This window comes from Poecile atricapillus, chromosome 1 (assembly GCF_030490865.1).
Source record: "Poecile atricapillus isolate bPoeAtr1 chromosome 1, bPoeAtr1.hap1, whole genome shotgun sequence".
NCBI classification, from domain to species: domain Eukaryota; kingdom Metazoa; phylum Chordata; class Aves; order Passeriformes; family Paridae; genus Poecile; species Poecile atricapillus.
In genome coordinates this window covers 86,228,899-86,244,932 of record NC_081249.1, presented here as the reverse complement: position 1 = coordinate 86,244,932, position 16,034 = coordinate 86,228,899, and the positions used below count along the sequence as shown (strand labels likewise).

The 16,034-nt window shown below is 42.1% G+C and overlaps 1 protein-coding gene across 1 annotated transcript in view; it reads left to right on the top strand.

Annotated features, from left to right (window-relative positions):
- ACER3 (alkaline ceramidase 3) overlaps window positions 1-6,627 on the top strand; it is a 54,231-nt gene extending 47,604 nt beyond the window's left edge. The window contains exon 11 of the mRNA XM_058859721.1: window positions 409-6,627. Coding sequence (XP_058715704.1) covers window positions 409-462 — 54 coding nt within the window. The 3' untranslated portion in view covers window positions 463-6,627. The remainder of the gene's footprint in view (window positions 1-408) is intronic.
- The last annotated feature ends 9,407 nt before the right edge of the window (window positions 6,628-16,034 follow it).

Here is a 16,034-nt window from a genome sequence, read left to right as displayed (position 1 = left end):
TGTCTGACTTCTGCTTACATCCCAAGAAATGCAGTTGAAATTTTTGTAGAATCACAGAATGGTTTGGGTTGGAAGAGACCTCAATGATTATCTAGTTTCAGCCCCCCCCGCCACATGAAGGGACACCTTCCACTAGACCAGGTTACTCAGAGCCCCAAGGTTATTCCAACCTGGCCTTGAACATTTCCAGGGGTGGAACATCTTCTCTGGGCAACCTGTGCCAGTGCCTCACCGCCCTCAAAATAAAGAATTTCTTCTTAATATCCAATCTGAACTTACTCTCTTTTGTTTTAAAGCCATTCCTCTTTCGTCCTATCATTAGATTACGTTTAATAGTGTTTGGTTTCTGTTCCAAGAAATATAATATTCCAAGGAATCCTTCCCCTATTCCTATTTTTCTTTTGACAGTTTGTTTTTGGAATATGGCCTGTTCTTCTTGTGGAGCCACCCAAGAACCTTTGACTGAGCCCCGGGCAGCCACGCACGATCACCTGGCCTGGCTGAATAAAGCATTTCAACAGTTACTCTGGCTGAAGTGTCAAAATTATGGATCAATCCAAGAACCATTGCTATTAAAGGACTTCTCTGTGCTATGAGGCCAGGAACAGAGCAAAGAGCTGGCACACTAGAGAAATAGCACTTAGTACAGCTTTATTCTAAGTTGTTAAAACAAAGATTAAGACACAAAGGTTTTATGTATATATTGTATAGCGGATGATATTGAGGTAATATTTCGTGCTGGTCACAGAAAACTAACCATTTTTGAAGTGGATTGCATATGTTTTTTCATTCAGTTTTTGCTCTTTCTGTGGTATAAACTAATACTAGTAACTGAATGACAAAACCAGGCCATTGATGGCCAGGCTAAGCATTTGTGTGGCCTATAGTGAACTGAATGCTTAACCCAAACTACTATAACCTTGCACTTTTATACAATTAATGAAGTATGTAATGGTTGATTTAGGCCTTTATTCTACCTTGCTTTTCCAGAGCCTCCTTTGCAATTTATATTTTAAGCAAAATGGTTGGGATACCTGTGCCATTTGGTTCATTTTGTACCAAGCTTCCGTTTTCTCTTTAGTCCAACTGAGAGGTTCATCATGGAGGATGTTCCAAAGTGTGACCAGCAGAAGACACTGAAATGGTGAAGCCTTATAGGTGTTCCTTCTTGTGTCTGGAAACCCAGTTCCTAATTTGTTTCACCAGTGTTTCATCACAAAACTGTACGGTGGCTGTAGAAACATAAGAAACACTCTTTTTCATTTTTTTGTAATTGCTATTTACATACCTTCCATTTCTATCCCTTTCTTTAACTTCCCATTTCCCATTCATACGATGGAATCAAATGATTGACAAACACCTTAGATGTGCTCCAGTTCAGCTTTGAATTACTCTTTCTCTTATTTTTACAAGTCTTAAATATGGGTCTGACTTTCAGAAGCATCTTCTTATTCAGAAACTTTGAAGTAGGAGTAAAGAACAAGACTGAGGTTGAGGATATCCCCAAATACAGTGGCAGTGCTTTGCTTGCTTTTAATCTATCATGTGCTTGGTCTGTGAGAAAGCTGACCACCTTTTAAAACCAAATTTAGGGGGTTAATGGGGGAGACAAACCCTGTTTTCTGCAATTTTTATTATACCCAGCTGATGAAAGTTAATAAGTAAATGTAAAGAAAACATTAAACTAACACAGTTTCTCAAAATATACCTCATATGAAGGCTGTGGTTTTGACGCTCTTGATTTTGGGGCAACTAACAGAGGCTATGTCTGTGCCTACTTGCTGCCATTCTATGCAATTTTTGTCTGCTTTTGATGCTCTGAGGGATTTATCCTTCTTGCCATGAAGAAAAAAAGGGAAACGCTCAGACTGATCCAAAATCCCATTCTGTGTTGATTTACAAAGTGCTCACAGCAGCAAAGCATGGTAATGTAGCTGTAAAGCTGTCTCCCAGGTCTCAGAATCCTGACTATTGAACAATCAGTGCTGACTGAAATAGTCTCCTCCCTTTAATGTCTTTTTCTCTCTTGCAGTTTCTCTGCATCTTTCACATCCATCAGTAACTCTTCTACTGATGTGAACCTCCAAATAAAAATGTGGCTTCTGTTATGTGGTGAACCTGGACCCTTGAGATCAAATAACCCAAACTCTGGGCTGGAAAAAGATATTTAACCTTGAGTGAGTTCAATGAGTTTTAAGCATGTGCTGATAGCAGTGCATTTCAACCTGTACACCCCTATAAAGACACCTGAAGGGTGATTTTAGAACAGCTTTGGTATCAGTAGGCTCCAGTTCCATAGACAAGGTCAGCATCTGTGTTGGGAAATTTGAGTGCTCTTCAGAATGAAAGAAATTAGCAGAACTAACAGAGAGGTAGGAAAAAGCTGTGGTGGATCAGGTGTCTTTAATTATCCAGAAGGCTTATTTTTTGTAAAGAGATTTGAGAACTGTTTCAAAAATGTAGCTTAAAAATAAGTGCCTGCCTGTTCACCTCCAGGCTTTCTCAAGCATTTTTCTGCACACTATATCCCATTTTCTTATTTAGTATGTTTACATGTGTTCATAAGTTTTAAGAGAAGCAGTGCAGCAGCAAGACATATCAACAGTCACTTGTTACATCCGCTAGGTATGATATTATTTTTATGGCTATGAAAAAAACTTTTATTTTAGTGGCCTTAGTTTTGTTACTGAAGGATCTGGGGGCTCTGTTTATTTTAGCAATTGCAAGAACCAGAGTGTCTTGAAAAGCCACTTTCTTATTGATCAGGCATCTCTCCAATGGTAGATTTTAAAGAAATTGGTTGATTCTTCTACACATTTGGAGCTAGGAAGTCTATGATGGGGGGATTTCAGAACTTGTTGAATTGTCAGGATTTGAAAAAAAAAAGTTGGAAAAGCTTATATATTAATTTTATACTGCTGTTTTTCATTCATGTATTGTTTGTCATTGATGTTTTTTTCTTTTAAAAAAAGTATGCAAATTGGCTTCTTCCTACATTCCAAATGACCAAAAACATGCACACCTCTACCACCCTGCCAGCAGCCTTTCTTTCACCAGGTTATATTAGACCCTGAAGAATGTAATTTACCTGTGTATCCTTCTCAGCATAAATAATCTAAAATCATGGGTGCTTTGGTTTGACTGCCTTACTGATCTTGTGAGTGATGTTGAAAATGACAAGTCAGTTTTAACTGGGTATCACTGAAATTCAGACTGCCTTTTCTAGTGCCTGGGAAGACGTACATTCTTATTCCTGTAACGTGTTAAATGTCTATTAATTGCTTTTAATTTATATCACTTGTGTGACAATGTTACTTAGAGCAGTATATCCCACATTTTTCTTGCACTACATCTTAGCAAGTCATGTGTGATCCTATTTTTTGAGTAGGATTCAGACAGCAGCTACTTTAAAGAGAATTATGGAAGTAGCAGGTGTCATTTGATATGAATTCTACAGGATGTGTTTGACAGACTTGATAGCAATGAACTCTTCTATTCCTTATATCTATGAAGAACCAGGAAATCTGCCACCATACAACCATCAATTTGACACAGGTGAGCAGCAAGAGTAGCTCTGCAGTCTGTGAGCTGAAAAATTCTTTCTTGGAAATAAGAGGAAAAACTTCAAAATTACTCTCGCAGTACAGATCAAACTCATATCTTATTCTGGGAATTTAGATTTTTTGGATACATCTCAAGACATGCATTCTCCAGAACTGAAAATGTGAGGAGGAATCTCATCCATGTTTTGAAGGCCATGTTGTTGGCTAGCAGTATGAGTTATCTTCAGACTTGATCATAATGGTTTTTCTGTTAACACAGGGCTGATGTGCTGCCCATGAGTGTTTAAAAACTGCCCCCTAGTCAGAGTTGGAATATGCAGTGTTACCACTTGCCAGTCTACCTCTGACATGTATTGTACCATACCTGTGCCCTTAATTACATTTGCCTGAATGTGTGCACATCAGAGCAGTTTTAGACCCTGCAGCCCCTGGGATTGGCAAGTGTTGTATTGATTCGTGGCTGACTCTGTTCTCTCCTTGTAAACATCCTCACTTGTTTGGTGTCTGTCACTTACAGCTTGTGCTCAGTCTGCCGCTCATCTTTGTGTAAGTCTGTCTGCTTTAGAGAGATTCGAGTAGGAGGACTTCAGACAGGTGTAGTGAAATCTTTTGGGAGGGATATAGTGGAAAATACTGCTCTGTGATTAGTTTTAATTCTCTTTTAATCCTGTCCTGTGCTGTCTTGCTTGGATAAAGCTGAATTGTATGATTTGAAATGCAGCCGATTCTTTTGGCCATCATGGATTTGCTTCTAACACCTCGTTTCAAGCAGCTGAATGTCTTTTTCAGCAAGCACCTCCACATGAATCTCAGCAACAGAAAATCCTCCCAATACCATCAGTGTTTCTCACAGTCACTATCACCTTGTTTAATCTGCATTCAAGAATTTCAGTAATGCCATTTTTAAAACCTGTTTCTCTCTGTGGATATATTACACATTTTAATGGCAGGTAGTGAAACAATTCAGTACAGTGCTGCTCAGTCAGAGGAGATGTAATGGAGCAGCACTGCTGTTTTCTTTAGTAGACATCAGAATTTGGGAACACATCCATTTTGGGGGAATGTGTGTCCCATAATTTAGATTAATGTATTCAGGTAAAACTTTCAGTTTACTTTAAACCCCATCTGCACTTTATAAGTAGGCAGTCAGAGGCTTTAACTGCAAAGTGCTGTTTGGTTGTGAGACTTCATCACGAAGTGGGATAAATGATGGAGTCTTTATTACACATGAGCAGAGCAAAGCCAGAAGGAGATTAAGAAATCTTACGCAAAAAGAGAATAACAAAAGATTAAGCACAGAATCCTGTAGTATTATGTCAACCACCCTCCTGGTATCTGCACTTTAGATACTTGAATGTTTTGCTATTTATACATTTAACTTTCCATGTTGACTCTGCTCTCTTCATCACAGAAGTTACGTAGTTTCTGTTACATTCAGTTCATTGTAGATGACTTAGGGGCAGTTTTATGAGGATGGAGCATGACACAGATTGTTTTGTATATGAATGAATATATTTCTGACCTTTCTGGAATGTCCTCTGCCAATTTTGAGAGTCTGTAACCTAAAGATGGAGAACATCCTGTGTACTATTAAAATTGGTTTTGAGTTTCTTTGTTCAGTTTCTCACGCACAACTGCCTGCAGCTGCCAAGTGCCTGATCTCGTTGTTGCAAGGCTTTTCTGAGAGCTGGGGCTGTGATTTCTTCTGAGTTCTGTAAGACAAAGTCTTTGGTAGGTGAGTGACAACTTTTGTTAAAAATTCTCCTTCTGCAGAAATCACAGCGCCATTTTTAGTGGCTTTCCAGTTAGTTATCCAATACATGTCTGCCTCTGACTCAAACTTGAGCCTGGCTACCTACCTTCCTGATGCTGTTGCATCTTTCCAGGCTTTGAAAGCTTGGTGAGGGATTTAGCTGTACAGGAGGTGTTTATTTTGTGTTGTGTAGTTCAGTGACAGGCAGTGTGAGGGCGCAGCAGTCAAGCAAGCACTTTATGTGGAGCGCCCTTATTGGAGCTCCCAGCCAGATACTCTAAATAGGGCTGGGGACAGAGGGATTTGTATGTACAGTTTGAGAAACAGGTTTGATGTCTGAACCTCTTACTTTACTGCAGAACTCTCCCATTTTACTTGTTGAAATTGTTTCGGTTAGACTAAGTATGTAATTGTAGATTTAAGAACCCAGTTCAGAGTTCATGTGAGACCCTAAACCAGTGCCTACAATTATTTTTTTTTACGTATATCACACAAATTTCATCTGCCTGATGTTTAAGAGCAGATTGTTAAGATTTTTAAAAATGCAAAGATACAGGGTCTTTTGCTTATTTGTCCACAGGAATAGCTATAAGCACAATCTTAGATTCCTCCTTCTGTCCCCAAAGCTCTAGAACATATACATGTTTCTCCAAAGACAGTGCTGAATAAAATGGCTCATAGCACGTTACGTACCAAAATGTTTTCTACATTAAAGCTGTGGAAGAACTTTGTTTGTATATACTGTTGCTCCCTGTATTTTGGAAGAGAGAGTTTCAGGCAGCATAAGCAGTTGTTACTCCTTCGACTGAAGAGAAACTAATTTTTCTCTTGGTTTTCCAAATTGATGTTGACTGTTTCATGTTTATTGTTGATCTCAGCTTAATTCATCAATGATGTTACAGTCTGATCAAACACCATCTGTCCACCTGGAGTGGACATGAAATCTCTGTTCATGAGGTGACCAAACTTTCTAACATGGACACTATGAGTTCCAATATGTGGGTTTCTCTTCCTGAAGTTCAATGCATTGTTGCAGATAGATAACACTGTGACAGATGAGTAGCAGTTGACTTGTAGAACACAGCTACATTAAGAAAAATGTTTATTGACAATTTTGATACACTGAGCTGACTATTCCTACCAAACCAGCTGGTAACTAACATTAGGCTTATATGTATCAGCATATCTTGTTTTCCAAAGCAGAGTAGCTTTGAAATATTTAATATGTTTCATTTGTTATTCATGCTGCAGTCAAGCACTAATTTGTGTCTTTATAGTACAAACTATTAAAGAATTTTGTTTTAAATACAACTTTTTCCAGGTGGTTCTTGGCTTATGTGTTGCACAGGGCTGGCTGGTTCATCTGGATGCTGTTCAGTAGATGGGTGGTTGTACATCTTGGCTGGTGGTGTGCAAGTGGAACAGCAAGATTTGTGTGTCCTGCATGGACGGGGAAGCTGCCTGCAGCCAAGAGCGTCCGTGACAGCTCCCCAGTCATTCTGCCTTGTGCTGTGGGGCCATTTGAGCACTGGGCCTTGCTTGGAAGTGTAGTGTTGGCTGTAAATACTGCAGGATCATCTTCCATCCAAAGGCCTTTCCCAGCACACACCAGTTAGGAGGGACTGCAAGTGGGTGACGTGGGTGGGAGAGGAAAAGGCAGGAGTTAGGTGAATGTGCAGGGAACCCCAGTGCATAAAATTTTCACACCCTTTGCTTCAGCCTTTTCCCGTACCTTTCAGTGAGAGAGGAGGATAGTCACTGCAGGGCAGAACCTTTCCAGGCAGGAATTGTGGACAACCAGGGACTAATCCAGCATGCCTCATCACACACGAGCAGCCAGAGTCTGGTAATGACCATAAGGTGTTTTCCTCACTTCCAGGTGCTCAGAGACCCCATTTTCTCCTGCTTATCTCTCTCAAAGCTGTGTCTCTGCAGGGAGAACCTGGAGTCAACTATTCAGGGGCCAAGCCACAGGGCTGCAAACCTCAGAGCCAGTGGTGTAAATGGCTGGGGCAAGCTGTGCCACCTCCCCTCAGTTGTGCTGCATACAGAGGCACATCCAGACTCCACAGACAAGCGTTGCCAGAACTCTGGGACTGGGTTAAATCCAGCTTTGCATATTGAGCTTGTGGCTGGTCTAGAACTGAGTAATACTTTAAAATTTCCCTGGGGATAACAACATTGTGGTTCTGCCAAAGCCCTCCTCCCAAACAAAAAATTGAATTTTGGGCTTGATGATTCCCTTTCAAGACTGCAAATTGCAGCTTTATTAATTTATCTCTTTCCCCTACTTCAACTCCCCCCTTGGTTGGTTGGTTTGTTTGTTTATTTTTTTTATTCATCCCGTTGAAAGGCTAAAAGTGAAGGTCTATACTTGCACCACTTAAATTCCAGTGGCCCTAAACATAGATTTGGCTGTTCATGGTGCTGTATGGAGAGAGTTGCAACCAGTTATCAAAGGAGCTGACTATCCAGCCTGGATATTTGTTGCTAAGTTCATGGAGATGGATGAGACAATGGAGTCACTAATGAAGCTGTGGGTCACTTTTGAGGGCTCCTCTGATGGGTCTCCATGGGACATGGACAATGGTTGTGCTGGCACGGGAGAGAATCAACAGAAGAAGGACAAGGACAAATGTCTGGATTCAAACTCAGTCACCCAAGAGGAGATAATGTGATGAGCTCAAGAAGACGTCCCTTGCACCCTCAGCAAGAACAGAGCTGGGATGATGTCCTTATTCACCTTTTGTATGTGAGGTACACAAATATACTCTGTACTTGCCAAGACAGAACTAAGGTGTGAAGCACTGTGTGCGATGGATAAAACATCCCAACCTACAAGCAGGAACCTTGTGGATTTACTTTAGACCTATTTTACAATCACTATAGTAAATTTAGCATCCTGGCTCCTAAACTCCTTTCCAAGGTGAGTTACCCCCAAGCTGGGTATTTCACCTTGCTCACATGCAACACCCAAGGCTCTCAGTGCATAACACTTTCCAGCTGCTACAGCAATACAAATAGCCACTAAGAACATCCAACCTCATTAATCACCTTTCCTCAGACTAACTTTATAATTAGCATGCAAGAGGCACACACCAACTTAATGAAATTAGCAGTAATTAGTGGCCCTGACACACACGTAGAGCCAACACAGGGACCAGCTGGAGTGTGGGGTGTGCAGGTCCAGTGGACCTCGTGCCCACGGCTCCGCACCCAGCAACACCTTGGGGCATCAAGGGTGATGACTCTGATCTCTCATCCTAGAGATCAGGTAGGAGAATGCTAATCAACAGCAGCTTGCATGATCCCACAGAAATGGAATTAAGCAAGTTACTCTGCTGATGTAAACTGATGTCAAACCCCTAATATTTATAGGCTGGCCGAGTATCAGAGCTGCAGTGATTTATGTGGCTGTCTAACTTAGCTCTGCTTTTTCCTCATAGCTGGTGTGTTGACTCAGTGCCGAACAGCGGAACGAAGTACATTTGTTAAAATATTGCAGTACTGTAGAAGCCTGGGGACAAATCCAACTTCTCAGGTAGGAGAAGTGATGAACAGAACAACCAGATCCCCTCTGCAGCCAGGCAAACCTGTCCAGGCACTTGTGAGTCATTGCTTCACAGGGTTTTATTGCTTAACGGGGTTTTGTTCATTTAGAGTCCTCTGAGGGTTGATTTGTTTGGATTTTTTTTTTATTTGTTTGGGATATTTTCTTTAATCATCTCATTTTTAACATCCCACCTCGGCTGAAATGAAAGCAAGATTAAGTGCTAGTTACAAAATGAAAAACAACAACAAACCTGCAAGCCACAGCATGAAAACAGAGCTGCTACAGAAAGGATATTTTTATACAGGTTATCTGAAAAGCAAACAAACTCCAGCTGTTTTCTTTCTGCTGATATTAATTAAAGCAGGAGGGCTGATTAACGCTGTGGACTTGTTTCTGCTGAAAATCTCTCTGCCACATCCCCCTGGATTTGACAGTTCACTATCAATTTGCTTTGCAACCGAGGCACTCATGCACATCCCTCCAGAGTGGTTGTGGCTCTTCAGTAACGCCCAGGACATCTGATACTAAGTGGCTTTGTCCATATGCTCACATCATGTGGTGTTCATGTTCAGGATGGAGTAAAAAGCCTTTTTGCCATGCCATGAGCTGTGTTACGTCCCAGCAGATCCCTTCCTCTCCAGTAAGCATCACAGGGCACATCAGCAGCCCCTTGTCAGGTTTCTACAACCATGAGAGCAACAACCCCAGGTGAAACTCATGATGATCAGGCTTTAGGGGATATCAGTGTTTAAACATATTAAGGGCAGAATTCTAAATCAAAATAAAAACCTGGCCATTCTTGCCTTAATTAGATTCAACATTGCTGAACACAGTGCTGGAGGCAATTACCTCCAGCAAGGGTGGTGATTTTTATCTGGAGTGGAAACATTCCCATGTAGGGAGGCTCTAGGTAAAGAACATCTCTTTACAACCTCTGATTTCAAATGAAACCCTGGTGCTATTCTGCCTGAATCCATGCCCAGCTTGGCCGTCTCTGCTTAGAGAGCCATATTTTAATTGTATATATATACTGTCTGGTAATACCAATATATGAGAAGGCAGCTTGAAGCTTCAAGCTCCCGAAGCTTGAAGCTGGAAGTCAGCAAATTAGAGAGAGCAGGAAGAGTCTTGTTTTATTCATTAAGGTGTGACAGTAGTTTTAAGTCTCATACATGGATCCTGGAAAGGAACATATATGCATATGAACTGTGAAGGTAGGGTTCATGTCCATGTGAAGACTAAAACTCTACTGCTCTTGCATTAAATACATTTTTCCTTGGCTTGGCGAATGAGGAGTGACTGATGTGATTCCTGCAATCGCTTGCACTCGCCCAGATATGAGGCTGTGGGACCTCTCCTGATAGAGACCTCAGGCTGACAGCTCTAATCTGTGGCTGTGACTGGAGCAATGCCTCTTCAGTTAAGGTCCCCAGAGGAAGGGACAAGGGCTGAAGTATCTCACTGGCCAACTCACCCAGAGTGGCAGTCCCAGATCACCAAGGTCAAAACTGTCACACAGACACACTGTGGCAGTGGGAGCTGTACCAAAAGCACAGGGGTGTTTGTGCCTGTTTCCCTCTGGGGAGTGAGATGAGCCAGTGAGGGCTGGCATGTTGCTCCCTCCCTACAGCTGCCTTGCGCTAGCACAGCTCAACTCCTTTGAAACCTCTGATGACAGGGATCCTACAGCCTCCTCTGCCTGCCCACTCCAAAGCTAGGCTTGGAAAGTATTTCCCAATAGCTCAATTAGATACAAGCCTTGTCCATCCTTTGGGTTTTTTACCTTGTAAGAAGCTGAATGTGAAGAGGAATTTCTTCATCCTTTTTTTTCTAAATTATTGATGACACTAAACTGGATTTTTTTTTTCTCAGTCTTCACAGTTGAAATAGAAACTTTTTCCTCTATCTCTTTTTCCTCTATCTCTTTTTGGCTTTAATGTCTTCTTTTTGGCAAAGAAATCTAACAATGAAAAGACATTCAATGGCTGTGTGTATCATCAGCCATTAAAACACCATATGCAAAGATGAAGTAATCTGGATGCTTTAAGATGGATTTATATCCTTGGGCAGTATGATTTCCCAGCCTCATACATGGTGATTGGTCTTCCTGTGCTCTATGACTACTGCTGGGTCACTTTTTTCTCTCTTTTTCCCTTTTAAAATAGAGATGTGCATGTGAGACAGTGTTGTCCCCCAAGGAAACCTTTGAGCAAGATCAGGGGCTCTCAAAAGATGCAACACCTGGTTCAGGCATCCCAAACCCTTCCCAACGACCCCATGCAGCAGAAATTATCTCCTTCCACAGCCCAGATTCCCTGAGGTCCACTATAAGCACTGTGGCAAGTCCTGGGCATTTAGGTTGCAAATACTTGCCCAGGTGAAACAAGAGCCTCCATTGAGAATAAAAGGTAAAGCTAATAATTTTGTCTTTGCTCTTCCTCACCAAACACCTTACAGAATTGTTTGCTAATTAACACAACTGGAAAGTAAGAAAAATGAGCTGAGTTGCTGAAAAATAAGGAGGATTTCAGATTGTAAGGAGGACTGCTGGCTGTTGTCTCCAATTGCTAGCCTGTATATTAATTATTTTCCTGCTGATTCAGAGGGAAGATAGCCAAGCTGTGAATCAGCCCTACCTCTTCTTGGAACACCTATCATTTCCCTAGATCTCCTCTCCAAATCCCAGCCAGGTCTGGCAGTGCTTTGTAAATGAGATCAGTAATTGCAGCACAAAACATAGAGTTGCAGAGTCAGGAGAGAATTGAGTAACTCTGCTTTCTTCCACATTGCAAGGAAAATGCTAACTGTGAGCTGGATATAATTTTGTCCAGAAGATGGATTGATATTTACTTTTTTGCAGGATCAGAGGGCTCCTGATTTCTTTGCCATTTCATTCAATAGACTGTGCAACACTGACTCCTTTAAAAAAAAACCACTGAGAATCCAAAACATAAAAAAAGACCAAATTCCCAGCTCCTGACCACTGTCCAGCAGCCAAGACATGCCTCCTTGTGTGAAAGTAGATATGACACAGATTTAATGAGGCAACCGTTTCTTGGCAGCACCATAGCTCTCCTCAGAAACTGTACTGTTATTCTTTTACTTGACTAATGCAGTGGTGTTGTGAAAAAAAAAATGGGAGAAAGCTATTTGGTAGACAAGTAAATAAGGTTTGAAAAAAAAAAAACAAACCAAAACCCATAGGTAAATCAGCAGGGTTTGCTGAAGTTTAGGCAGGCCTTGGACATATCATAGTTTTGGGGGTTGTGGAGGAGCGTTTCTGGGAACGCTCTGAAAACTTAGGGTACATTGTCACCATGTCTGCAATGCCTGAGGCTCCACTGGTGATACAGAGCATCTAAAATTAGAATCACAGAATGGTTTGGCTGTAAGGGACCTTCAAGATCATCTAGTTCCAACCTTGCTGCCATGGGCAGGGATACCTCCCATCACAGCAGGCTGCTCAGAGGCCCGTCCAACCTGCCTTGAACACTTCCAGGGATGGGATATCCACTGCTTCTCTGGGCAAATATTATTATCATATTCTCCTCAAGCCTGAAACATTCCCATTCTATAAAACTTTGTAAAAGAAGGAAATCAATGTATATAAGATGCCATTGGTTTAATTAGCATCCAGATTACTTGTGTCTGAGGGGACTGTCTGCTGGTAAGCACCAGTCTCATCAGCTGTGCTGGATAATTGCTGCTTTTCCCAGTGCATTTTAAGAAAGCATATCCGGAGCTTTTAAAATTATGCTTGAGTTCGTTTCTCAGACTGGCAGCAGTGAAAAACTACTGGTGTCAAAGACCTCTGAAAAAAGTACATTTGGGAACATCTCCTTCTCCTACACAGTCTTTTTGGCTACAGTACAATATTTTTCCCCTAAAACATAAAGCTTGGAGGAGACGAAGCGGCAGAAGTCAATCACCAGACACTGCAAGAAGTGAGGATGATTTCTGTGCAAACATTGAGTACCCAAGTCAAGGCTCTTGTGAACTCCCAAGCACAGCATCTCAGTTACAGTTCAGGGCTTAGATGAGGATGTTAAGAAGTGCCTTGCTTCTGGGGTACTCACAAAGAATTACATCACTATTGTTTTTCCCCCCACAGCCTATCTTTCCAGCCTGTCTGTACTGCAGCAAATAAATCTTGACTTGCTGGTGGTTTTATGCTTGCCTTGTGTTTGAGGCTCAGCCCGGATGAAGGTGAGGTGTGGAGGTGACCTCTCCAATTAATACCCAAGCAATTTCCCCTGAGCTCTGTAATCAGAGACACCTGGGAGCAGATTTTGGAGCTGGTTTCCTCCCCAACTGCAGGAGTCAGCACAAGTGCTAGTGTTGGCTGCACACTGATGTTAGGTCAAGGTTAGGCTGATAAACAATACAGAGAAGGAAGTACCCTACAAGCCTCCAGGACATGTCCTAGAGGTGCTCCTTGCTGAAGAAGAAAAGGTGGTAGAATGGAAATATCTGCCTTGGAAGTGGTGGGTGCCAAGGTGTCACAGGTGTCAAGTTCCCATGGGGTGATAGTGATGAAAACATGAGGGCATGGTTCCTGGTGCAGGGGAAAAAAGGGGCTGTTGGAGCACATGGCCACTGTGGCAAAGTATCCTCTGCCCCTCCAAAATATCCATTTCCTTGAGAAGCAGTGGGTGTGAGTGGCCAGTCCGTGGGTCCTGGAGTATGTTGGAGGCAGCTTGATGCCTTAAGTTTCAGCTTTCATATTTTTCAGAATCTGTGCTGCCTAGGTGTGTAGTTTTGAGCTTCATACTAAGTGCCAGTGAGCTCTCTTCACAGAGTAGGTAGACAAAAACAATTCCTTTTCCAGCTTGATACCAAGGACAATCATTACAAGTTTCAGGTGCCAAAGCATAAACAGTGGTGGACTTCAGAGAGAAAACAAGAAAGATGGGATTTCATAACCTGAAGCTGTGATTGGACAATTAACCCAAATATGCAGATGGACCAAAACTTATAAAAATGTGAGACCTCGTGACTGGTCTTCCATTTTGTGACTATTTTAGGTCCATCCTGGGTGTAGCCCTGGCCAGGCTTTTGTACTGCCCAAGGGGAAATGAATAGAATAGAATTAGAATTAGAATTAGAATTAGAATAGAATAGAATAGAATAGAATAGAATAGAATAGAATAGAATAGAATAGAATAGAATAGAATAGAATAGAATAGAATAGAATAGAATATTTGTATTTATGCTTATGCTTTAAGGCCTTTCAATAAATACTTACTTTATTCTTAACTCTGTCTAGCCTCTGTTCTAGGTCAGCCTTCTCAAGGCATCAGGCTCAGTAAGAAATACATTGCACAAAATTAATAAATTCCTGGGGAAATTTGTCCTTTCAGATCCACTGCCTACTCATCTTACTGTCTTGTCTTGCAGGGAATCATCTGAGTCATATTTGTCTTCTTCTGGGAGTTTTGCTCTACATTAGTGATAGCAAGGACTTGGTCAAGGTGTTCCCATGAGGTCCAACGTTTGCCTGCCCCTCCTCCCCAGGTGTGGCCACTCCAAAAGCCAAGAAGGGCAGTTCAAAAGTAACATCTGAGGATCACTGCCTGGAAGAACATAGTCTTCTGCCACAGGAACCAGGCAGTGCTTTGATGTATCTACACCTTATAAATGGGCAATATTGCTAGACAACTGGGAAACAAGGAGAAACTCAAAACACAGCAGGGTTTTCCAAAATTTCCTTAGGAAAAGCAAATTCTGCCTTTCTATGAGTCCTTCAGAAACAAGCCACTGGTTTTGCACAGAGAACATGTCTGGTAGGACAGGGAAGTTTTATCAAGCAAAACTAGGTCTCGGTTATATCAGTGTAAATCTGAAGTAATTCAAGTGATCCCAGGGATGATTAAGGCTTGTGAAGCCAAGATCTTATTTGATCTTATATCACAACAAGGTACTTATTTACAAAAAGAGTTTTGTGGCAGAGCCTTGATATGCAGCTCTGCCTTGCCCAACTCAGGAGCTGCTGGAATTTGGAGTTTCTATGTCTCTCTGCTGGGAGGTGAAGGCAGAGATGCTGGCAGAAGGGGAAAAAAACCTTCCTTTTCTTTTTTTTTCTTTTTTTTTTTTTTATTTTAAGAATAAGATCAGCAGGAAAATTGCCTGAAAAATGCTTGTCAGGACTGTTTGGTGTCAGCATTTGTTAGGGTGGCTTCTGACCTGTCATAAACAAAGAAGAGTTGAGAGGACAGCAGTGCCATTTGCTCCTTTCATTCCTGTCCACTCTAGGGAATGTAGAATTGCTGGCAACCTGCTTGTTTTCCAAACAATCTTGCTTCTCATTGTGGAAAACCCTGTGTAAAAACCAAGGTCATTGACTGAACTTCTGTAATGCTGTCAGGCAGAAGTGCACTCCTGCCAAAGCAGCTGAGCCCTGGTCCCCTCCAGCAGGGTGGTCACAGCTGAATGATGACCAAAGTCCTGGAGGATTTGTGGCCAGGAATTGTAAAATGGTTTGTGTTGGCAGGGAACTAAATGGCCATTTAGTTCCAAACCCCCTTCCATGGACAGAACACTTGCCACTAGACCAGGCTGCTCCAGACCCTCAACCAGCCTGGCTTTGAACACTTCCAGCGATAGGGCAGCCTCAGCTTCTCTGGGAAACCCATGCCAGTGCCTCAACATCCTCACAGGAATTAATTTCTTTCTAATATCTAAACCTTCCCTGTCACTTTGAAGCCATTTCCCCTTGCCCTATCACTCCATGCCCTTGTCAAACTTCCCTCTCCAGCTGTCTTGTAGCTGCTTTAGGCACTGGAAGGTGCTCTAAGGTCTCCCTGGAGCCTTTTCTTCTCCAGGCTGAACAACCCTTCCTCTCTCAGCCTGTCTCTGTAACAGAGGTCCTACCCATCCCGGGGTGTGTTCAAGGGCAGGTTGGATGGGGCTTGGAGTAATCTGGTCTAGCAAAAGATGTTCCTATCCTTGTCAGGAGGGCTGTTATTAGGTGATCTTTAAGGTCCCTTCCAACCCAAACCATTCTGTGGTTCTGTGAGAACTCATGTAGGAGACCGGAGTAAGAAAGTTGTTAGAGTAAGTCCAGCTCTCTTCTGATTATGCAGAGCTGAGCAAAAGGCTGCTCACATGGCCATGGGACTGGGGACCTCAGCCCCATTTCCCATGCTTGTGTCACCTGGTGTCACCC